The 26247-nt window shown below is 36.4% G+C and overlaps 1 protein-coding gene across 1 annotated transcript in view; it reads right to left on the bottom strand.

Moving 5' to 3' along the window:
- LOC113232286 overlaps nucleotides 1-26247 on the bottom strand; it is a 64905-nt gene that overhangs the window by 15558 nt on the left and 23100 nt on the right. Inside the window, exons 3-5 of the mRNA XM_026466957.1 lie at nucleotides 4274-4437; nucleotides 3645-3747; nucleotides 903-1088 (exon numbers count right to left, since the gene is read on the bottom strand). Coding sequence (XP_026322742.1) covers nucleotides 903-1088; nucleotides 3645-3747; nucleotides 4274-4437 — 453 coding nt within the window. The remainder of the gene's footprint in view (nucleotides 1-902; nucleotides 1089-3644; nucleotides 3748-4273; nucleotides 4438-26247) is intronic.

Here is a 26247-nt window from a genome sequence, read left to right as displayed (position 1 = left end):
ACAAGCATAAATCTGGAATTTGACATTGCATTGAAACGCCTGATGGTAACGTAATTGCAATATCGTGGGAGGTCAATTTACTATTTCAAATTTATAGGCGCTGTGAGTTGTTTAATATCCCTCGCAAGACGTAGACGAATCTTCAAATAGTTCGAACAATGCAATCAAATAATCTCCAGAACCGCTTGGAAACATTTACAGTATTTTACCCAGTAATTAATGCTACCGTGTATTTTAAGTTTATATTTATTTATAAATGTGTAGTGTAGAGATAGAGAGTCACTCGGGACACATAATAAAGCCGCTTTATAATAAGAATTAAATCAACTTGAGTCGTAAATGCATGTCGATAAGTATGGTGGCTTCAGGGATTATAAACGATTTTTAGCCGTCTTCAAAAATGGAGAAGATTCTGAATTCGACTGTATTTTTTGTGTATGCTTGTGCATTCTATTTTTGTTTGAAAGAGGGTACCTCAGTAACCGTCCTATTCAAATTTGAAGAAAACATTCCACTTCTAAGGGCGCGTTCCCATGATGTTGTAACGTTTTATTTATCGTTAGATGACTGTCGCTTCTAGCCTGTTCCCATATCACGACTGATTGTCGTGACTGTGTCGTGTATCCTTTTTATCGTTGAATGACTATCGTGTCTAGCTGTTCCCACAGCATCGTTTTCTCGTTTGCACGACAGAATCGTTTGATGCACAGCAGTCGCCTCTATGTTATTTTGAAGGTCAGTAGTGTCTGTTCACACCCGCGTGAAATGGAAATGTTGTAGATTTTCTATTTATAAACTTTCAAATATTATATCTTTGTTAGAACTTTTAATGCGTAAGAAAGCTTGTTTTTATCTATAACAATCAAAAACATTTTCACTATTATTAAACGATTTAAACTCACCGTTATTAGCTGTGAAGTACTGTAGGCAGTCGTGAGGAGCAGAATGTGCCAGTGGCAATTGAGCTAGCCGCAACAGCCATATCCTGGGCATATCAGGTCCTTGCATACGAATTGTTAGTTTAGTGCTTTTCACTGAGGGTAGCTCGCCTGGTTCTCGTGTTTCGCTGCTCGACAAGGTGTAATAGACTGCAAGACATTATAAATTGGTAAGAAATAGGACTACCTTGGTGGCTTAGAACAGGTTACGAGATCCGTGTCCAGCTTTGTTTTATAAGATCAAGTGATGGGACCAACAAGTCGTGCACCTGATTGTCAGCTACACGCCTGTCCATAACAGTTACAGTACCACTCAGAACATTAAATTGCCAAGATCTGAGGGGCACTACCACTGCGCTCGTCACCCTGGGACATAAGTTGACAAGTCCCATGTGCCTGTAATTTCACCCTTACCCTTCAAAACCGGAACAGAGCATTGCTGATATTACTGCTTCGCGGCAGAAATACGGAAGGTGGCAGTACTTCCCTCGACGAACTCTTTCACAAGGAGCTCTACTGCTACTAAATGCATTGGGTTGCTACTCCCATTACATTAGATCCGTGTGATCGCCTCTATGGTTTAGGATTTATTAATTATTAACTGCCTCCGTGGTCGAGAGGTGTCCATGCTGGATGGCAGTCAAACAGAGGTCTCGGGTCCGATTCTATATTTCTCTCGTGAATTTGTAGTTGTCTACAAATATGTGTGTACCCATGCCACCCGCGATACAGGGTTTCCCTAGTGCGGGGATAGCCCCGCTATATAATATAACTACTAATAGCAGTGTGTGCATTGTTTGTTTATCTTAGGCCTTATCTTATTACCCTAACGGTGCGATCTTTAGCTCCACCCACCGTGACCACAGTGATCCAGCTTAGATGAGTTTTGTAATGACATAAAAGTACTAATTGTGTAATAAGCACGTCATCTCCAAGCTTCTCTTTTGACGGCGGTTTAGGGACTAGACACATTTTCCAACTTTTTAACCGACTTCAAAAAAGGAGGAGGTTCTCAATTCGACTGTATGTTCTTTTTTTTTCTTTTTTTTTTTGTTTGTATGTTACGCGATAACTCCGGTATTTGTGAACCGATTTTCATAATTCTTTTTTTGTTGGAAAGGGGGTACTTCCATAGTGGTCCCATTTCATTTTCAAGAAAATCATCCACCTCGAAGGGTGGCTGTTCACGCATGATGATTCATTTTCGTAAATAGCGCCTAACATTAATTTAGGAGCAATTACTTTAATGGTTGATTTTGCTATTTCTCCAATTCAAGGCGTTTTTCTCTGAATATACTTTGAGTAGTGTCGTAGTGAGAACCTATTTTTATAATCTCCAGTGTCAAGTCCTGTATAGTGGCGAACTAGGGGATATTTCAATAAAACTTAGCAAATAGATGTAAATCCACGTACTTTTGAGGTCGGTTTGTTTAGTAGTCTGTACTGAGATTATATAAACCTTCTTCAACACGCAAGGCTTCATCACGTTTTCTTTCACCGGTAGCGAGAGGTATTGCTGCTAGACAGTGTTTGTTTAGCATAGGGAAACGTGAGGTATTGGGAGCCCGCGGGTAATGAGAACGGTGAAAACTAAACTTTTCCAATACTCGTATTTGCGCTTCTTCGTTAACATTTGACAAAGTTCGATTCCCGCGGGCGCGGGACCCCGCGTGTAGTCATAAGACATGGTTGCGTGTTTTTCGCGACGCGCTTATAAAAGTTGCCAAATTTCATCAATTTCAACCATTAAAATGAATAGATACTACATTATGTATTATATATCTATCAAATTTTAGGTATTACGTTTGAAATTGCAATAAAAATAGAAATGTTTTTACTAGTTTATTAATGGGCATTGAGAGCTATTTGGCTCTCCTTACCCCATTGCAATATCTACACTTCAACACTTTCTTGTTTATTTTCATTCGTTTTTAACTTATATATTTTATTACTTTCATTTATATATTTTTCAGACTAATTATAATTATAATGGCTCCCATTTAACATACGGGATACTTACCGGCTCCTATTTTCCGAGCTGTGTGGTAATGAGAGCGAATTACATGTTTTACTTTTTTGTTTTTAATCAAATATAATATTTGAGTTTCATATTTTTTCTGTGATTATCTTGTACGCAGACATGCGAAGCGTATGTTCATAACTAATATAAATTTGAATTGCATAAATGATGAGTTTTGAATTATGAGCTCTGAATTGAGAAGCAATCTTTCGTTAGACTATTATTACCGCTTTTATTTTGTGTAACTTAAGCCCGTTGATGTCAAGTTTAGACATTTGATCAAGAATCCTACTAACGGCTTCTGGGCCCATAACGAATGAGCGATAAACCGACGGACAGCAGCGTAGAGCTCCTTGTGAACGAGTTCGTCCAGGGAAATACTGCAATCTTACCAACGCCTCAGGGTGACGGGCGCAGTGGCAATGCCCCTAAGATCTTTGCGATTTAAAGCTCTGAGTGGCACTGCATCTACTATGGATAGACCTGTCGCATACCATCAGGCGTACGACTTGTTCCTACCGTCACTTAGTTTATATTAAAAAAAAACATAAATGAAGTATATTTAAACTATTCTGTTCATCAGAATAGTTTAAATAGTTTAAACCTACGAAATTTAGAAAATCTTTTATCTCCAAATTTTGAATCTGCAGAAGTCTGAGGGTAGAAGTATTAATTACAAAACTCACTGTGTTGTCCGTGATTCTGACCGCAAACTGTAAAGTTATTCAGCCCTTCCCCCAGGATCATGACGTCTTCATCACACTGTCCTGTTGTTCTGTTTGGTTGGCCCTGGAACCAGGAGGTACACTCTTTATAATAGAAGAAAGATGTGTTGGAAGTTAATCTATTAAGTCGGTTCAATTGTATCCATTGTGCAATATCTTTTTCCTCTTTCCAGATTCTGAAGACCATTCTGTCATTGTATGCCCATCAACTTAATTTTGTATGTTATTCAAATACAGTTGTTTGTTCAATCACAGATTAAGACGTCAATATGTCCTCAACCAAGTACAGAACAAATCTTCTTTCGATCTTCTATTTTTTCAACGTAACTAAACCATCAAAATCAGTTACGATGAAGTCTTTGGTAATATTTGCTTGAATGCTATAGTAATAATAATAATAACTTTATTCACTCACACAAAGGGAAAAGTAAATAATACATTATTAGTAAAAAAAACATGGAAACTTTGTATTGGTATTCGTACTAGGATTCCTGTATGATAGAACACCAGGCTCTCGCTTCCACAGTTGGACTTAAAAAAAAAAGTTGAACTTAAGAAAATGTGTGCGTGTGTGTGTAGTATATTCTTACTAAGGTAAAATGCACGAAATCCACCCTCAGTTGTGTGATACCAGCGAAGGCCTTCTCGATGGTAATGGAGCACTCCTTCATCTCCCCCATCCATAACTGTGGAAATCCCGGAGACACGAAGTACGTGAGGTTGTTCTGCACTAGTCCACCGCAGGACACCTCGACTGTAACAAACGCTTAAAAATACATTCTACATCTTGTTTTCCTACAAAGTTTCGTTATGGTTTCGTTACACGCCTGTCCATAAATAAGTAAGGTTACAGTTTACAGTAATAATAAAAGTAGAAAAAAAAGACGTCAAAAAGGTTCATGACTCGGCATTTGAGGACTATGCTAATTACATAGACCTCGTTAATATTCCACCATGGTCTGTCATAGAAATAGAACGCCACAATTTAGAAAAAAATTCAAACACTAACACAATTAGACAGTACATAAATTAAATTCAATTTGAGACATGCAACATTTACACATGAAAGTAATCAACTTGAATAATAAGAGCATTATGACATAAGTAATTGGAATGCGGCCTCAGCTGGTTCGAAAAACCTTTACATTCATATAATATGAGCGAAAAAGACGAGCGTTTAACGCACAGAACAATAAATACAGTAGAAGTGGTTAGTTAGCGTTCGACGCGTGTCAATTGTAGGTCTCGAAAGACCTATCTGAGCTCAGACCGCCATTTTCGCTTTGTATAGTATGGTTGTGTCATTCTTTCGTGCAAATTGTCTAAAATCCTAGAAAAATGCCTTACTGTGCTGTTTTGGAGTGCAAAAATTATAGCCGCATCAAAAATATTTCCCGTGGTAGTACTTCATATCTTCGGAAAGTCTTACTTTAATACATTTTAAATTTTCTGTTTATCGAAATATTTTTTTATAACAAGAAACGAAAGTAAAGCGACCCCTGCAACATGGTCGCTTCTTGTTTAAAGAACTAAATTGATAACTCCAATTGGTCGTCATTCAGCAATGAACCGCTAGATATGCCAACAGGGTAAAGTTTAAATGTAATTATTATAATAATTATTAACAATCCAGAATTTGTAATTTCTTTTTAAATTTAAAACTACGTCCAATCAATATCAAGATTTTGTAGCGTTTCAAATGAAGAACGTGTGAGTTTTGGCGACATCGGTTCTGACAGTAATTGAGGCTTAAGACAGTTCCATTGTTTTTTTTTCTCTCGAGGTCTAACGGCTGTCCCAGCGGAAGCGAAACGCGCAATGCCTTTTTCGCTTTTTCTGATTGTATGTTGACATCCTCATGCGAACCTTCAATTCTCATTGCAAAATTTTGTGTGATTCTACATTCTACTGTTAGCGATCACTCACACAAAAGCAAAACTCACAATGCACCTTACCGAAAAAAACTTTTGTTTCCTTTAGCCCCAATTCGACAGGCATAACAATAATAGTATAAACAAATCCATTAAAAAAAGACATTCAAAGTGGTTCTAAAACCCCATTATACTTTGAATTGTCGTTTTCAATTATGGCGCCTAATTACGTTGTAAAAATAATTTTCTACGAACTAGAAAAGCCACAAACGTTAACGGTATTTCTCGACATTAATAACTTTAACTTTGAACACGAACGGTAATCAGCCACGCTATGATTCGCCATTACCTACCATAAAGGAACAAAAACTTAAATCAGTTTGTCTACACACATCCGCTGAACACATGCGAGAATATTATTATGGTACACTCACGAGCAAGAAGTTCAGATCGCTAACAAAACTTTTAAAACCTTCAAGCATTTTTTTACAATAATTGGATGCTGATAAGCAGTAAGCTGTCTTTTTGAAAGTGACCTTAGGTAATAAACTTCAATGGTTTCCACATATATCTTCTTTAGACAACAGATTAAGCTCTGCTGTATACGCAGTCCGTAGAATACGTGAGCTTACCGACTTTGCTACTGCTAGACTAGTTTACTTTAGTTACTTCCATAGTATAATGTCCTAAGGGTCATGTGGGGTAAAGCGGCAGATATACAAACCATATTTGTGTTCAAAAACGAGCGATTCGTTCTGTGTACCGTTTAGGTAGTCGGGTTTCTCTCAGAGAAAAGTTTAAGGTGACTGGTATCATAGTCATATGGCATCACAGTACATTTACTCAAATATTTTGTATATGTATATATTAACCTTAGGGCGCGTTCCCACTATGTCTTCACGTTTTATTATCGTTGGACGACTGTCGTGTCTAGCCTGTTCCCATATCACGACTATCTGTCGTGGACGATTTTTTATCGTTGAACGACTGTCGTGACTATCTGTTTCCACTAGATCGTGACGACAATAGGAGCCAAGTTCGATTCCCGGGTAGGGAGAAATATTTGTATGGCCTACATTTATTTCTCTCGTGAGTTTGGGCGTAATTTGTGGTTGTCTAAGTGTGTGTCCATGGCACCCGCGACACAGGGTTTTCTTAGTGCGGGGCTATGTTGAGTGTGTACGTGTGTGCATTATTATTATCTGTCATTCCGTGTCCTTCAGTCTGTCAAACCCACATTAAAGCTAGCGTCAAAAAAATCAACATACAGTGTTATCTTGTGTCTTCTCAATTATTTTACAGGTGCCTCGCGTTTCTTGTTAGTGAAATTAATTTAAGTAACGCTTTTCCTTTCTAATTCCGACAACGGACTATGAGTTACTTTCCCTGTTGCATTAGCTTAAATAATCCACTGCTTGACATGGCCCTTTCGCATAGTTTGATTTGCCCTAAATCTTCACGCTAACAGAAGCGACGTAGTATGACCTACGTAGTTATATTCTAGTGTATTTATACATAATATTTTATATTCAATGTAGAAGTAACTGAATTTCATGGTGACTAGCTGTGACGGAGCATTATAGTTTTTTTTACATTTCACATTCCTTTTTATAAAATGTTTGTCGGCTGTCTTTGTTTTGTCAAAATTTTGGCAGTTGCCCCTGCTACGCTGCCAGTTTAGATTCTATATTGTATCTGTAACCATCTCAAACTAAACGCGTTTAATCTGGTAATGTGTTTCCATCTTAGTGCACATATTTATATACAGTCTTATCGCCAATAGCAGGATAAGAGTAAATGACAAGAGTGAAGAAGAGGTCTGTGCGAGTGAGAGACCGAAGAGAGATTTTTGTTTTTTTGTACGTGTTGTGCCTCATGTTGAAAATACTAATAATAAAAGTGTAGAAATTACTCTTAACAGCTGAATTTTTATTATCAAGAATTTTCACATTTGTACTCGAAATAAAAACTATACTACAGTGGAAGAACAATTGCTTCTTTTAATTGAAAAGATCGGCTCGAAACCCTGTGGCGACATTTACCTTGTTCTTCTTCCTGTTCTCATCCCACGCTAGGTCGGGACGGCACAACATGAATTTTTCTTTCACTTTCCCCTACTCCATACTCACACTTTTCTTATCCATGTCATCTTTCACACAGTCCATCCATCTTTTCTTTGGCCTTCCTTTCCGGCGACCTAATACGGTAAAATCTAAGTCAGTCCATTTATAAATATTTAGTAGACAATTCCTCTCGCTAACAGTAAACGAAAACAGCGTAATGAAACCTGCAAGTCGAAGAAGGTTCAACTTTTGGAAGGCGTCAGAAGTCCCCAGCTCACATCAATCCTTCAAATTCAGAAAAATCTTTATTTCATACGTAAGCAGATTATACTTGAAATAAGCATTGTAAATGAGAACGCACCTTTGGAATGAAAGTGACACAACACAAAATTTCAACTTTGGGAATACGCGAATTTGAAATTTCAAAAACAATATTAAAGAGACCCATATAACCTTAGTGAGTCAGTTCCAAATTAACAACCTTATGTTCCTTATTTTTAGCGCGCCTTTTCGATATAAACTCATGCTCATATTTTTTAGGTCACTTTCATTGTAAGGTACGAAATGTATAGAAAGTATATCTATTTACAAAGAGCCCCCGTACTGTTTCTTACTCATTCTTGTCTGAGAAATATGCCTTACGAATGAGAATGAATGTAACTATTTCAAGTGTAAGGGCGCGTTGCCATTATATCGCAACGTTTTATTTATCGTTGAACGACTGTCGCGTCTGGCCTGTTCCTACATCACGACTATCTGTCGTGACTGTGTCGTGGACGTTTATTTTATCGTTGAATGACTGTCGTGTCTAGCTGTTCCCACTAGATCATGACAATTTATCGGTTCACGGCAGCCGCCTCGTCGTTTGCACGACAGAATCGTTTATAGCTGCGTTTATCTGTCGCCACATTTTTATTGTGACGCTTTATTTATCGTTGGACGACTGTCGTTCTAGCTCTTCTCATTGTCACGACAGTCTGTCGTCGTAACGTCAAAATAATCGTGAACGACAGTTAATCGTGTCGTGCTATATGTGAACAACTTCATTTAAATATACAAGCCACGACACTGTAAACTGCACGACAATCTATCGTCACGACATAGTGGGAACGCACCCTTACTTGCTTTAAAATATTTTTATATATGTTCTAATGTCAAGGTTATTCAGTATGTTTAGATTGCTATCTTATCTTGATTATAATTACACCTTCCTGTTATATCAACATCGTAAGGGTCACTGCCGCAAACGAATAGGCGAAATCGTTATTTAATTATATGTGCGTGAGAGTAAAAGTAGATACCGTTCTAGTTACCTTTACCGTGTCGGTGTCTGAATAGAATAACGATAGCTACTTTAATTTCTTTTAAAAAGCCATAGTAAGCTGTGGTGGTTTGACCAACCGCTTCTTAAGTAGAGAATCGTGGATTCCAGTTCGTATCCGGGTTTGCATCTCAGTTTTTCGGAATTTACGCGCAAAAGTTCATGGCCCGCCAAAGAATTTGTCGCTTTATTTTTATTACTTTACAATGATATGTGTCGCTTTATTGGTTTATTCCCAATAGTTCCATGTACTCAGTTCCACATGGAACAATTCAAACCCAAAAGTTCCATGCAGTCCCACTAGTTCAATGGAACCAGTGGGAATAAATTTAATGATTTCTTTATCTTTATTCCAATTAGTTCCATACGTAGAGAGATACCTAAAGTTGCATTAATGGTTGTTTTTTACCATTTCTCAAAATCAGAAATCAGAAATCAGAAACATTTATTGTATGAATTGGCAAAATACAGGTGTTACTTACAAGTGATTAGATCTACAATTCTTACCCAAATCAGGCGTAAAATGTCTTAAAATTACAATTCAATTAAAATTTATTATAACTTAAATGTCAAAAATTAAAATTATAATTAAGTTACTTATACAATTGTCAAATATTTGATGTCTTTATATAAAATTCGTTAAGATTGTAAAAAACTTTATCAATTAACCATTTTTTTAAACAAGCTTTAAATTTATGACCATTTAAACATTTCATTTCCATTGGAAGTCTGTTATAAATTCTAATCGCTGTTACATAGCTGCTGCGGTCAAAGATCGTGCTGTTTATTTTAGGGAGGACAAGACGGTCCTTGTTTCTGACGTTAACGGAGTGTACATTAGATATTTTAGTAAAGAAGTTACTGTGATTACGTACAAAAAGACATATTTCCAAAATATATATTCCTGTTAAAGTCAGGAAACCCTTTTCTTTGTACAGACTTCTTAGAGAATAGGCACTGGGTTTACTATAGATTATGCAAAAAAAGCTATTTGGATTCTGGATACTGGGAATTATAATAAAAAGAAAGTTATTTTTATATAAAAAAGGTATGTTACTGCAAAATATTTGTGTGTTTTGTATTTACTGTTAATCACCAAAGAACAATTTCGAACTTATTCCACGAAATTTATTTCTTATCGCGACCGAGTATGGTGATATTTATTTCGACAAAAAGTGTGGCAATAACCAAATTACGTTTACGTTACGTTTTCACACAATTAAAGATATGTTTAATAGGAAATGAAACTATTTTTCCGGATTCAAATCGCGTATATTTGTTTTTTCAAACAAACCGAAGTTTCGGGCCGTTTACAGGTCCCATGGTCACGGTCACAGTCAACCGTAAGCCTTATTTCCTACGTGTAACAATCGCGAAAACCTAAGAACTCAATATGTTTAATATCAAATTTTGATTGCCCTGTTGCATGTTAACTCCGTAGATTTTCAATATTTTGTACATAAAACATAAAATGATAATTTAAAAGCTAATATTGGTTTATGTACGCAAACATCCATTAACCAGGTCAGATCTTTAATTTGAAATTTACTATGAGCTTTTCGATGATGAAAAAAAAACATCGCGAGGAAACTTGCACATACATATATCAAAGCAATTTATTGATGTGTGTGAAATGCACAGGTGTGTAGCTTACCACTAGACGCACGTCTCGTTCGGTCCGTCACATGATATTTATTTTTTTAAATTATTAATTAAATAACTTATTTTTAATTTTCCAAAGAACATTCACGCTACGTACAATTATTATTGATAATTTATTTTATTAGAACAGTGTGAATTTTTATTTCAAAAAATTAAGATTTAGTTCCGATAAAAATAGTTTCAATTTCTATGTATAACAATCGTGAAAACTCGATAACACAATAAAGTTCAGAATTGATATTTATATTTAAAGTTGTTTATATTTCTAAATATCGGTCACTTTTAGAAATAAATGTACCGAAAACGTTTCTTTTCACCGAGAGAGTACTAAAATTGTAATTACATGTCTTTAAAGGATAAATTAAGAGATTTTTATTAATTTTAGTGTACAGGTAAGATGCACGTCTATTAAATTGTCTACTAGCAAAAGTTGTTTTAACATTATCGTAGGGGAAAGAAGGGAAGAGTAGTATGGCTGGGAGCCAGATACACAAATTCTTACACCTTTTGTACGCCGTCGCTACCAATCTTGTCCCCATTTTTCAACTTTTATCCCTTTCAATTACCATCACCTTCGTCTTACTCACATTCGCCTTCATTTCTTTTCTTTCAGATTGAAATAAACCGAGACTTGAGGCACTTCCATTGTTGTTTTCCTTCCGTGATTATAATTATCATAATCATCAATGTCTCAGCCCGTTAACACCCACTGCTGAGTGTGGAGCTAATCTTTTTCACGCCAGCTCAATCGGTCTTGAGTCTCATCCACAGTCTTCCGGTTACCCGGATATCGTTTGACCATCTAGCAGGTGGTCTGCCTCTCACTGTAATAGTTACCATTAACTATACAAATACAAATATTTTTGACATGAATACAAAAACATGTTAAGCCAAAACATGAACAAAAACGGTACGCCAAACATATCAGAGGGCAAAAGGAGGTGTCTCAGCTTGTGCTGCCTGGAACCGCTGTTATCGCAGATAGCGCTGATTTTCAGCCACCTCCTCGTCTCTAAGATCTTAGGCTTTTAATTACAAAAGCAATTATAAAATTTAAAAAACCATAATTCTATATCACTTAATAATTCAGTATTATTATACATATAATAGGTTAAGATAAACTAATTTTAAGGGTAAAATTCAGAACGTAAATAAGAGGAAAAAATTATGAACTTTTTAAAAGATTTGACAATTTTAAAATGAAATAATTTACTCCAGCTGATGTTTGTTTACGCACTGCAGCGTCCTCTATTTATTTTCAATTCAAACACTGGTTCAGTCTAAACGTAACATCCTGTACATCTCGGTATGTATAAAGTGGCCATAGAAATTCGAGCACTTTCACTAACGTCACACATGGCAGATAACATTTACTAAAACGTAACGGGTTATTTGACAGTTATTTGATAGGACCAGAAATAACATCATTTTAGGGTACCTTACAGTAATAAATATAATCTTATTATTCATTATACTTACTACGTTGTTTTGTAATATCGGAAACTTTTCAATCATACTTTACAATTTGTCGTACGACAAAATTACATGTCTGAGAGTTTGTAATTTGATAACATACTTGGAAAGTATCTTGTAAAGACAAATTTGGCACTATTTAGAAGTTATTTTACGATTCTTGGTCAATAAAATTATCAAAATGGTTAAAATTCCATTAAAGGATTGCAGTAACATTTATGTCAATAATTTATCAAACAATACTTTAAAGATTGAGAACTCGGACCAAAATTTTCAAAAAACGCCCAATAGTTAATAGTATTTATTTATTGACAATTGGCTATATAGCTTATAAAGAAACCAATAATTATGAAACTGAAAATATAATAAAACTTAAATTAAATTTCTTAAAAATGTAACAAAATCTAAAAAGTTAGTCACGGAGTAAGTTTTTTGAATTGCTTATTTTTACAGAGGAGACCGCGATTTGCATGACAAATAGCACGTCATGATACGACTTTGCTATGAAAAAAAAAGGTAACGGCTTTCGAATGAGGAACGTAGACTGCATGGACAGTGAATTGTTTTTCAATCCAACTTACAGGCTTAAATAGGATTGCTCTAAGAGCTCATAGTAGGCCCCCTGTTCTATTTTTTGTTTGTTTTTTCACAAAATTCATTTTTTCTTTTTTTTTTCTCGAATTTTGTTTTTTGTTTCCTTTTTCACAAAATTCGGGGAGCATAGTATTAGTGCAACTGGGTATTAGCACAACTGGGTCTCAACCTACACTTACCCACCTATATACTTATCCGCTACTACAATTATGTACAAAAAAATAGATAAAGAATTTAAGATAAAAAATTTCAACGCCAATCACCATAAAGCATAATTTAAAACACGCATTTTTAACCGACTTCAAAAAAGGGGAGGTTCTCAATGCGACTGTATCATTTTTTTATGTGTGTTACGCGGTGACGGCATTTGTGAACCCATTTTGGTGATTCTTTTTTTGTTAGAAAGAGGGTACCTCAGTAGTGGTCCCATTTAAATTTGAAGAAAATAATCCACCTCTACGGGTGGCAAACTAGGGGATGAATGACTTTTAATGTCGGTTTTTTTTACCCTGTACTGAAATTATTTATATTAACTTAACACAAACAATTGCTTCCGAAGCCCCTACCGCCCTAGGACTCTTCAGCGTCCACTGGTAGGGACCACTTTGGGAAACTACTACCTAAAGCAATGATAGTACACTAATTGCCCCGTTCTGGGTAACTAAAAAAAACGAGTGAACTATTAAGAGCACTTCGCGTCTGTGGCTCCGCAAATGCAAACAGTTCCTACTGAACTAAATGACCGTGCACAAAGATCTATATCCTTTTGGTCAATGAAAAGAATTAATTCCTAACAATTCCAAGTTCATTAACTACTCAAGCCTATTTTTCATTCAAATTAGCCCAGCACTAGCATAAAGGACGAAACACGACATCTTTAATAATATCAGTACGGAGTACTAAAACAAAAACAATTACCCGTGATACTACTAGACCTGTCGGTAGTAACACGGGAGATTATTATTGCCCGTGTAACTACTAGTAGTTCAGGTGGTAGTAGCACGGGCAACAAAGGAAAAAATCCGGCTCAAAAGTCATTCATCCACTGGTTTGCCACTCTTAGAGGTGGAACATTTTCTTCAAATTTAAATGGGACTACTCCTGAGGTACTCTCTTTACATGAAAAAAAAATCATCAAAATCGTTCCAATGACAAATGTCATTGGATTCAAAAATGCAAATTCAAACATGCATTCAAAAATCGCGTAACATACAAAATAAAATACACACTGTCGAATTGAGAACCTCCTCCTTTTTTGAAGTCGGTTAAAAACTTTAAGTAATAATAAACATAATATTATGTGTTTTTCATCTCTTTTGTAATAAAATTGTGTAAAATTATTATATTAATAATAATTAAATTAAATTAATAATAATTCAAATATTGAGAAAATGAGAAAATGACATCCGCGTCTGCATCTGCAGATGTCGTCATAACCCACATCTGCGGTATCCCTGCCATATATACCCGAATAACAATATTAACTCTGGGGATAATGTCTAGAACACAAAGACCGGACTCAGAAAGTTTCCTAAAGTGGACTTGTCACGAATTGACGCGCCAAAATTGCTAACAGTGAAGCCATATTAACAAATTGAGAACTATATTTATTTAACAGAGTTTAAAAATACGAAGCTTCAAATCCTCAATAATAAACTGAACACTTTGACTGAGTTTCCTGGTATCTTTCATGCAATTTTTCAAGCCCATTTTGTATGCGCATACCAAATCGTCTCGAGTTACCGTTGAGTTTTTAACTTACGGCAAATGTTTTCTATCTCTCTGAAAAACCATTGCACAAGCATTTTCACGTAGGTATTTCCATCGGAATTTCATTTGTTGAATATGTATCCTTTCTTTTTCGAGCGCAGACTTGCAGATATGCATTTCTATTACGAAGTTCGGAAAATTTTATGTAATGTGACAGACAACCACACCAATTCATCATCGTTTATACGTCCCGCAGCTGGGCACGAGTTTCCATTCAGGCAAGGTTTTAAACCACTACTACCTACCTCAGCTCGAATTAAAAATTTTCCCGTACTAATACGGTTCATTTTGCTTGGTCGATTTCAGAATTACGTATACTATGTATACGTGTTTTGTTGTAAAATTTCGAGGCAAATTTGTGGTTTTTTTTTAATCGAACATGAAAATTTTTTGGAATCGTGTTATCATATCGTATACTAAATACTACATAGGGCGCACTATAAGTTTCCGGAACTGGCCACTTACATAAACAACATTTAAAAAGTAATTACAGCATTTGAAAATGGAACTGTTTGGCTGTAGAGTACAGTTTGTTTATTCTGACGGTCACTTGTTTTTACATTGTGGCGTCATTTTAGAAATTGGTTGTCTACATCACCATGGAATTAACTCGTGAAAATTTTCGTAGTATGATTTTCTACGACTTTAAGTGTAAGGTAACAGCTCAGCGGAGCTTCGCTCGGCTTCAAACTGCTTTTGGCGATGAAGCACCATGCAAGACGACTATTTATATGCAGAATTCAAACGCGGTCGTGTGTATCTCAGTGACGAATTTCGTGATGGTCGCCCGTCTACTGCCGTGAACAACAAACACATCGATGGTGTGCGCCGTATGATCAAAACAGACAGGCGTGTGACATACTATGACATTCGGGCATCTTTAGGCATAGGCATGAGTCAAATATAATCAATAACTACACAAACATTTGGGTATGAAAAAGCTGTGCTCTTGGTAGGTTCAACACAATTTGACTGAGGCTCAAAAAACGGATCGCGTCACTTGGTGCAATGCCATGATTACCAGATTCAATGAAGGGGCGTTAATTTTAGTGTGGGACATAGTAACAGGTGACGACACATGGATTTATAGTTACGATCACAAAACAAAGCAGCAATCGAGCGTATAGGTCTTTCGAGATGAGCCGAAACCAACCAAAGTGGCGCGCGTGCAAAGTGCCTCTAAGCGGATAATTGCTTCTTTTTTAAATAACACTGGACACGTGGCTACTGTTGCTTTGGAGAATCGTTGTACCATGAATAGTGATTGGTACACGACCATTTGTTTGCCGGAAATTATTGACAAACTCCGTAAAAATAACCGGAAACTCAGTATCATCTTGCACCACGATAATGCCAGTTCTCACACGGCCAGACAGACAAATGAATTTTCGAAAGTGAACAACATTGACCTTATGAGCCATCCCGCATACAGTCCCGACCTGGCACCTTGTGACTTTTATTTATTTCCAAAAATTAAGAACTAGTTACGCGGTCAACGATTTTTATCACCTGCAGAGGCTATCGAAGAGTATGAAAAATATGTTTCAGAGATTGTCACGGAGGAGTGGCATAAATGTTTTCCAAATTGGTTTATTCGTATGAAAAAGTGTATTAACGCTAACGGAGAATATTTTGAGAAAAAATAAATTCATTTCTGACCATTTATAGTATTTTTTCTTATTCATTCCGGAAACTTATAGCGCGCCACGCGTAATTAGTGCATATCCTCAATTTTACTATAATTTTTTTCCAAAATGATTGATTCAACACTCAACCAAAGCCATAGAATACAAACATTCACTTCCAATTAGAAATACTATATAAGTAAGCTTACAATGAAGTAACGAGCATCAGAACTAACTGTAACATAAATATATCAGAATTTATTCACATCCACACAATGCTGCTCCTTGGTGTTAAAATGTATGTTTTGAAAGAATTATTTTAATATACAGTAAGCAATAGAGTCTTTGTAAGCAGTAGAGCTCCTTGTGACAGAGTTCGTCCAGGGAAGTACTGCCATCTTACCTATTTCTGCAGCCAAGCAGTAATGTTACTACTGTGTTCCGGTTTTGAAGGGTAGGTGTTGGTGAAATTACAGGCACATGAGACTTGTCAACTTATGTGTCACGGTGACGGGTGCAGTGGCAATGCACTGCAAATGTTATGGACAGACTTGTAGCTTACCATCAGGCGCACGACTCGCTCGTCCCATCACTTGATATTATTAATAATCTCAGTACAGAGTACTAAAAAAAACCGACCTCAAAAGTACGTGTAATTACGTCTATTTGCTAAGTTTTATTGAAATATCCCCTAGTTCGCCACTATACAGGACTTGACTGGAGATAATAAAAATAGGTTCTCACTACTCAAAGTATATTGAGAGAAAAACGCCTTGAATTGGAGAAATAGCAAAATCAACCATTAAAGTAATTGCTGCTAAATTAACGTTAGGCGCTATTTATGAAAATGAATCTTCATGCGTGAACAGCCACCCTTCGAGGTGGATGATTTTCTTCAAAATGAAATGGGACCACTATGGAAGTACAGGGGGTACTTCCATAGTTTTTAAAATTCATTTATTCATGATCAGGTTACAAATACCTACAAATACATTCAATATTTATAGATAAAAATATAATAAAATACAATTTATTTATTTGCATGTATGGACTGCGACGTCTGACGCAACGCGGTACATGACACTCTTCGGTCAAAATTCTTCTTTCATGAAGGTCGCCAGTTGTTGAGTTGGTACTGTATGGTTATTAAACTACATTATGAAAATGTGCATGGCTGCAATATTGGCTTACGCTTGGCGTGTGCCGCATCAATCAGTGTACATCGGACACTCGAGTCAATCATTATATCATTAATGCATGCATAATCATAAGGCCTTGGTGTTTTCAGAATTTTATGTATCATTTCGTTTCAAAAGTCGATCTGATATCCACTGCTCAGAACAGCGAATGAAATGTACAATATCGTGAGAATAAGCAGTCTTGCACGTAGATTTTCTACGGACGAGTCGATTTAAGAGCTAAGTGCTAAGTTTTTGAATTGACGTCACATTTTTATGTCATCGCAAGCGCCGCGACCAATGACTGCAAAAGATTAATTCAGTGCCAAACATGACTGCAAGGTCACGACTGATTTTAAAACGTTTTCACATTGTTGCACAGTAATTTTATCAGCGTAAAAATCCAGTGCGACAAACGAGATAAAAAGCAATAATAAAAAGAAACAAATTTATATATATAAATTATAGGAAAAAGCTGAGAACATTTTTAATATACATACCTAGGACTACTCTGTACTTAAGAAGTCCATAATACACATGTATTAAAATCTGGTATAAATTACCAAGTGAATAAAAAAACCTGACATACAAAAATGACCACCGAATTGTACAGTCAACTGCACATCAAGCTAAACATTGACGTATCTTGTTCCGTTGCACTGGAGGCGATTTTCTACAAATGGCTTATAAAATAAAATACAGTGTGAATACCCATTTACAAACGGTCCAAACACATCGCCTAAAAGCTTTGAGTAACACTGCAACTGTTATAGACAGGCGTATCGCTTACCACCAGATTCACGACTTGTTTGTCCCGTCTATGGACATCATAAAAAAAGTCAACCGAGAATAATGTTCTCCTACGAGGCTACCACTGCTTTTGAATAAAATATAACTGGAACAAATAAGCTAGTTGGCCCAACGTTCCTCGCCAAATTTATAACCGCTATCTTGAAGCTTTAACACCATTTGTATCGTGTCGGCTACAGTCCGACTTCCGGCTTTACAGCTGGAAAACAGGGTTGCAGCTACAATGGTTACGTCATAGATGTTTTTCGTCATGACTTGTATTTTTTTTTTATTGAATAACTATACAACAGCTCACAAATCGAATCATATATCAATGTGGCAACATAATCCTGCAATCCAATTAAAGTGCCATTCATAGCTTATAACCAATCATATAACTGGAATTGCCTGTGGATTAAGTATAATATAATATTAATAACGCACACTCACAGACAAATTACACCCCAAATTTACGAAAGGAATAAATGTAAGCCATACAAATATTTCTCCTGGCCCGGGAATCGAACCGTGGATCTCTGCGTGGCAGTCAGACATGGTTACCGGCCCATGGAGACAGATTATAATACTTATGTATTATGATACATAAGTATACGAAACAAGTTTAGAACGGGTGCACTTCATTCGACCATGGGGTATCAATCCATACAAATTAACTGCAGTTCTTATTTAAAATTGTAGATGGCGACACTTGGACAAAATAAAAAATATTAAGTATTTAATCTCCAAAATTTGAGATATTTCGTATTAAATAAGAAGTATAAAATATAAAAACGAATTGTAAAACTATTTAAACAACATTTTAGGAGCGATCAATTAAAATTTATTTGCAATTTTGAAAATTGGTGAAAACAAAAAAGGTTTTTGAAAAGATTGGAGGTTTTTCAATAGATTACTTTGACGTGATAGTTTGCCATAAATTGTATAGATGGCATTTTTTTTTATTTATTCAAGAAACTAAGTAACCTTTAGTTTTTCACGAGATAATATTGTATCATCTTAGGATTATATATATATATATTCCGGATTCATAATTGAAATAATATAATGAATAAAATTTATTTAATGACATCGTGAATTTTCATATAAATTCAACAGTTTAGTGTTAAGGAAATAAGGTAATTTATTTATTTCCTACGAATTTTGAAGCTAACATAACGCTTGATGTGTCAATGTCAAATTTTTAAACTTTCATAATCGTTTACGGTTCTTTTGTGTATGATTTGTGGATTTTTTATTTTTTTCGGTATTGATGTGACTTTCAACGACTACTTTGAAATTGGACTTGTTTGATACTTGCACCACGCTACCCGGCTAACTCTTACTTATTACTAGTATAGTATTATATTATCTGTGATTCGACATAACAATAAATGACATATAGGATATGAAACTAATTTTCCGGATTTAAATCGCGTATATTTGTTTTTTCAAACAAACCGACGTTTCGGGCCCTTTACAGGTCCCATGGTCACAGTTGATGGGCGATTTAAATCCGGAAAAATAGTTTCATTTCCTATGTGTAACAATCGCGAAAACTTAAGAACTCGATAAATAAATGACATATTTTTAGTCAGATTAGACATACAAGCATATTATACTCAGCGAATGTTCTTTAGAAGAGAATATAGTGGCAAAGATAGAGAAAGGGATGCTTAGATGGTTCGGACATGTAGAGAGAATGAATAAAAGAAGATTGATGAAACAGATTTATGAGGTGAGTTTGAGCGGACAAGTTGGTAAGGCCTAACCAAGACGAACTTAACATGACCAAATTGAGGCATCCTAAAGAAGGGCCAGATCAAGAGTAACCGACGAGTGTGCATGAAAGCAATGTTGCTGACGCGTGTTGATGAGGCGAAAGATGTATGTCAGGACCGTAGCAAGTGGAAGACTGTTGTCTCTGCCTGCCCCAATGGGGAAAAGGCGTGAAGTATTTATTTATTTAATTATTTAGGACAACCAACAAGACATGAATTAAATATAACAAAGTTGAAATAGTGATACAGAGACTTATACTAAATTCTGCCTCAATTAAAGGTCGCCACGACCTGCAAATGTGGACACAACATAAAAAAAGTAAACTAGTTGATCTAAAGAAATTAAAAAAATAAAATAAACTAAAATAAGCCATAACTGACATAATATAAATAAGTACAATTAATGCAATACAATCTTAGTATTAAAAAAAAGTAACTATTAAAAACAAGATAATCTAATTAAAAATATTTTCAAAATACACACAAATAAAATTTGTGTGAAACTACATTGACGCAGACGTGAGAGCAGCCTTGATTGTGCGCTTAAATCGCGAAGGACTATTCGAAAAAATGTCGATGACACAATCACCCTGCTTCTGCAGGAGGTTATATTGTCTTGGAAGCCGATTCATGGTGGCGTGGTGACCCAGGTTGCTTCTACTACCCTTAACTGAAAATAGTACGTATCTACTCAAGCGAGGCAGCTTATAGGGGACGTTGAAGTATAAGTGTATATGTATGAATGTTGTTTAGTAGAAAATAGACAGTAGAAATATTGCCATCTCACCTATTTCTGCCGCCAAAAGGTAATATGACCATTACTGTGTTTCGGGTTTGAAGGGTAACCGTGCTGGTGAAATTACATGTACCTACATGGGACTTGTCAACTTTGCGATTTAAAGCTCTGAATGGATATATGTACACTACGCGTTTTTATTAGATAAACCAGGTGCTATATAACAGTTTTTTTCTTCATCCTGTACAGTTGTCAAAATTGAGATAGTACCGGTTGCCAGTTTACTGATACACGATACACTTTCTATTACATCACTATCGTCAAGGTCACTGCCGCAAGTGGATAGAAATAAAATATTTAGTTATATGCGTGTGAGAGTAAAGAGGAATTTGTTCTAGTCTAATTATCTTTACTGTGTCGGAATTTGAATATAATAAGCATAACAACCTAAATATTTGTAGTAATATACACACAATTCATAATTCATTCGTGAACGAATTAAACATTATCAACTTTATAACCGTTCTTATCATAAGCAGCATAGAGTTTAATTTCTCATGCTCTTAGCCCTGTATAATTAACACCCGAAAAAACTTTCTCAGAGTTTCTTGTTGTAATTTTGCTGTAGTTTTTTTTTATGGTATCAAGTGACGGAACGCACGGACCAATTTGGAAAATGAACTTTTCTAAAGTGCTTCTAGTCGGGGTGTAGGGTATACGAGAAAGGCACTATGACCTGCACGAGCATGCCCGCCTGGAGGGACCGGAGGATGTCTAGCTCATTCTCTACTAGCTCTCCGGTTTAGTGCCGGAGACAGCCGTAGCATTGTCCGGCGACAATGTCCGGACATAGCTAACGACTTAAAGGGCAACTCACGTGCCCCGCGCGTCTTCTCGCCATTAGGCCCTCGTCTAGCGGTCTCCCTTCTAAGACATGCTAGTGCGCGCGCGATTAACCCCGGCCACATCCTACCTGTAGGCGAACGTTCATCCCTGCAGTTAACCACAAGCCCCGGCGAGTCTATACACAAGTCCAGGTTTGCCAAAGACGACGGTGAAGGTGTATCACTGGCGGAACTCTCGGCCCGGACGTCCGCCGTACCTTGGTCGTACCGGGGAGCACGTTGTCTCCAAGGAACTCTCGACTCTCTCTCTTATATAGGTAAACAGTATGTAAAATAACAGTTTTTTATATGATACTAAGTGACCAGTCGTGGGCCTTGTGGTATAGACACGCCTATCCATAGCAATTGCAGAAGACTAAGAGCTTTAAATCGCAAAGATCTGAAGGGCACTGCCACTGCGCCAATCACCCTGAGACATAAGTTGACAAGTCCCATATGCCTGTAATTTCACCAGCACCCTTCAAAACTGGAACGCTGTAATGCTAACTTTACCGCCAGGCGGTAAAAATAGGTTAATGTTATAAATAAAAAAAACCGTTTTGAAATTAGTCCACCCGTTCGGAAGTTATGATGCCACTGACAGACAGTCACACATAAACAAACAAAATCATCAAACTTGTAACTCCTCTCCTCCTTTTCCGTCAGTGGTTAAAAAACATAATGACTCACCTCACAAGTTAACACACAAACAAGAAAACTTAAACAATTCAAAACAACAAATAGAAATAAACAGTGAACCCAGTGATATTACAAGAACCTCTACTCACTAGTTTAACTGCCCAGTTTATGTTTAACAATAAAGACTCAGTATTATTGTGTGGTTATATTATAAAGTTAAATTAGTTGAAATGGTTGTTTCCAGATTTATGTCCCTGTAGTACATATTGTTGGATGGTGTAGGTACACTCAGGTGCTGATTAAGTTACACAAACACTTGCTTTCAAATTTAAACTCTATGTAAACGCCATATGGTTTAATTTTTTAATAAACATTGTTGACAACTTATACCGATATCGTATCCTTAGTATACTAAGGCACATGGTGATCATACGTCTGAAATGCTTTTTAACCGACTTCAAAAAAGGAGGATATTCTCATTTCAGCTGTTTTTTTCTGGTTATATGTTACGCGATTATTCCGGCGTTTGTGAACCGATTTTGATTTTTTTTTTATTGGAAAGGTGTACCTCAATTGCAGTCTCATTGAAATTTGAAGAAAATATTGCACCTCTAAAGGTTTTTTAAATAGGTAAGGCAGTACTACTCTGGATGAACTCGTTCTTATTTTTATAATATTAAGTGACGAGCGAACAACACGCCTACCCATAACAGTCGCAGTGCCACCCAGAGTTTTAAATCGCAACGATCTGAGGGGCTTTGCCACTGCGCCCGTCACCCTGTGACGTAAGTTGACCAGTCCCATGTGCCAGTAATTTCACCGGCACCCTTACCCTTCAAAACCAGAATACAATAATGCTGACATTACTGCTTGGCGGCAGAAATAGGTAAGGTGGCAGTAGTTAAAAAAAAAGGGGTGGCAGTAGTTACCTGGACGAACTCTTTCACAAGGAGCGCTACTGCTACTAATTTTCGTTCAGCAAATTTCATTACGATATTTCCCTTCACTGTTCTCGAGGAATAACGCTATTAAACTTACAAAAATTTCAGTAATGTAAAATTATTGATACACAGATTAAACAAATACAGAAGAAAAAACCTTTTGGTACGACTGGACTCGAACCAGCAACTGGTGCCTCAACGTGGTGCCGTGGTTATGGAATACCATGGTAGCAAAAATTTAACACCATTATAAACATATTCAATGAAATAACTATTCATAAATGTATCTAACAAGGAAATTAAACATTTTTTTCGATTAGTACCGCTGAGTGTACCGACGTCGGCACAAGCGCTAATACAAATCTGATTTAATAGCATTCGGCTCCGCACGACTGCACCCGGCGTACAACGTTATTTTCACCTCTATGGGCGCGACCTTAGGTTCCTTTTTCCTCGCAGTCAGCGCCTGGTGTCATTAGTCAGATTTAGTAGGCTATTATAGCGTAGGTATTTTCGATTGCGTACGAGAGCGATGTATTTATTACGTAGTAACTATTGAGTAACCTACGCCAATGTCTCAGGTTCATTCCAGGTTCAATAATCACGGCTGACAAAGTCGATGCATTTAGGGCGCGTTTGTTCTTAAGGTCTTCGAAGCGCCACGACCAAGGGAACTATAAAGGTCCCGAACCGTTGGTTTGTTTGAAAAAACAAATATACACGATTTAGATCCAAAAAAAATATCATTTCCTATGTGTAACAATCGCGAAAACCTAAGAACTCGACATATGTAATAAGTTAAAGTCTATTTCGAAGTTAAAGCCTGAATTGAAAGCAATGGTTCTCCCACTGGACCACCACCGGCTATTTTAATATTAATAAATCAAACCCAAGGTCTAATATTAATAAATAAGGTTTTAATATTAATAAATCTGTAGACATGACATAAAAGCCAATTTGTGCCCGCGTGGTTTGTCAATTTTGTACTCAAATACATTGTTTCAAAACAACACTAGCTCATAAACTCGTAATTGTATACCAAATTTATAGAACATTTTTAATAGATACTAAGAATAATAATTCATTCCTTATATTAAAAATATATCGCCCGTTAAATGAAGCTAAAATACCATCTCGCTTTTGCAAATTTAAACTTATTTTCAGAAACGTTAAAGACCATTTCCCGAAAGTCCGCTTTTTTGTTTATTGACCAACGTATATCTACCATATTATAACAATGAAATTTTAAACCTAAAAAAAAAATTAAATTAAACCCTAAAATGCCTCTATCGGTCGCTTGAGTTATTTCTATGGCAATTACTTAAAACATAAACCACTATCTTTTAACTCTTATCCCAATAAAACCTGTTTCGTATTATTAATATGAAAGGGCGGAGTCGGTGTGTGGCTATCGGTAGTCGCCAGCCGTGCGATTATATAAAAAAATCACGGACCGTGTAAGGCCGCCTAAGAATCGACAACTGTATGCATGCAGCTGTTAGTGCAGCGCAGAGTCCGCGTCAAGTTCGGGTGGGCGCAGATTTATAAAAAAAACCTCGCTGCAGATGTTCTTGTGATGTGTCCGAAACGATGGGTGCTTACCTTAGATGCTTTTAACGAGGATCATAGTAACATAAACGACCTAATTTTTTAAGGATATTTTGCAGTTGGCTGCTGGCGGCTTTGATTGCACCACGAGATATAAGGACGAGCTGCAGAAACCGTCCGGTAGCTGAATGTAGTTAAGCACAGCCTTTCGCCACATCTTAATACGAAATACTCGTGAGTATTTATCAGAAAATGTTAATTAACACTGCCATTCAGGAATCACTTGATGTTTAGTCAGGGCCATCTAGCGACAAACTTCTTTGACTAACTGTCAAAAACTGTGAAAAATCTGACACACGCTAGCTGGAAATTCTTGTAATTAAAGGATTTCTTCAATTAGACCCTACTACTATAATGTACAGTATACACTGCCCTTGCGCGCGCACACTTACACACCCACACCTTGGTTAGCATTAAGAGTAATTTAATTTATATCAGAAAAATCATATTTGCATTTTGTTTGTATTAGATGTATTCAATCGGATTTATTCAATAGATCAAAATTTAAATATTTATAATATTATAGCCCTGCCTTCGATACTACTATAAGGACAAAATCTGCGCACGCAACCATCCACGAGCCATGATACACTCACCACGCATGCGCACCGCGGCGTGCGCCGGCGACAGATCTCCGCCTGCGTTCAGTTCGCGCGTCCGCGACCCAGCGTTTGTACGTGTTGTATAGAGTTCCGCCCGCCGCGCTCCGACCGCGCGGCTTTTGATGTTAACATATCATAATACGTAGGCCTTACGAATAAACTAAGTGTGTATTCTATTGTCGGTGTTTTATTGTGATTCGTAATATTCCCAACACTACTCATGTCCCGCAATCCATCTTAGTGACAAGAGGGTAACTGAAAACCAGCGCCGCGACTGTCCTGAATTGCTTCAGCTGAGACACCTCCATTTGCCTCCTGTTAATATAATAATCATAATTTCTAATTCCAAAAATATTTACTTAGTATCTTCAGTGTTTATTACTACTATTATTATTCATTTATTTTAAAATTAATCGTCTTCCTAAAGCCTTTTGGCGTTAAGTCCGGTTTTTAGTTTATTTAGGTACACAAAATTTTCAAATATGACTCTAATAGGTTGGTAGGTGTTATTAATCAAAGGCAGGAAATTTTGGATTATACCAGAACGTTGATTGGTTTTTGATTAATCCGCATCTGTATCTAATAATACAATAGTGTGGGTTTGATTATATTAATATGTGTATTATTAAGCGTAAGTTGGAATACAATTTGCAAAATCATTGACTGGCGGCAGCTGGGACGATGTTTGCCCGTGCAGAAGCCACCTGGAGAGGTGAGATCGCTCTGCCTATTTCTTCTCAAACTAAGTAGACTTAAGATCTTATATTGTCTTGGCTTTGCTTTGCAATAATAAGAAACAAACTTTAAAAAAAAATTCGACCATCTTCAAGAACCATAAAAAGTCAGTACACTAAAAAGCGAAAAATAACAAAATACAGATTTAATCCAAATGACAACAAAGCACGTAATACGTTTGATTTACTTTTGTCTTGTTTCGTTTTGTTTGTTTGTTGGTTTATTTAACACAATTACATCAGTTCTTTCTGGAGTCCGTGCCAGCCAAGGCTAGTTTACAAACTTACTTACTTTA

Source organism: Hyposmocoma kahamanoa, unplaced genomic scaffold (genome assembly GCF_003589595.1).
Source record: "Hyposmocoma kahamanoa isolate Upper Pololo Valley unplaced genomic scaffold, ASM358959v1 68, whole genome shotgun sequence".
Lineage (NCBI taxonomy): Eukaryota > Metazoa > Arthropoda > Insecta > Lepidoptera > Cosmopterigidae > Hyposmocoma > Hyposmocoma kahamanoa.
This window is presented reverse-complemented; position numbering and strand designations above follow the sequence as displayed.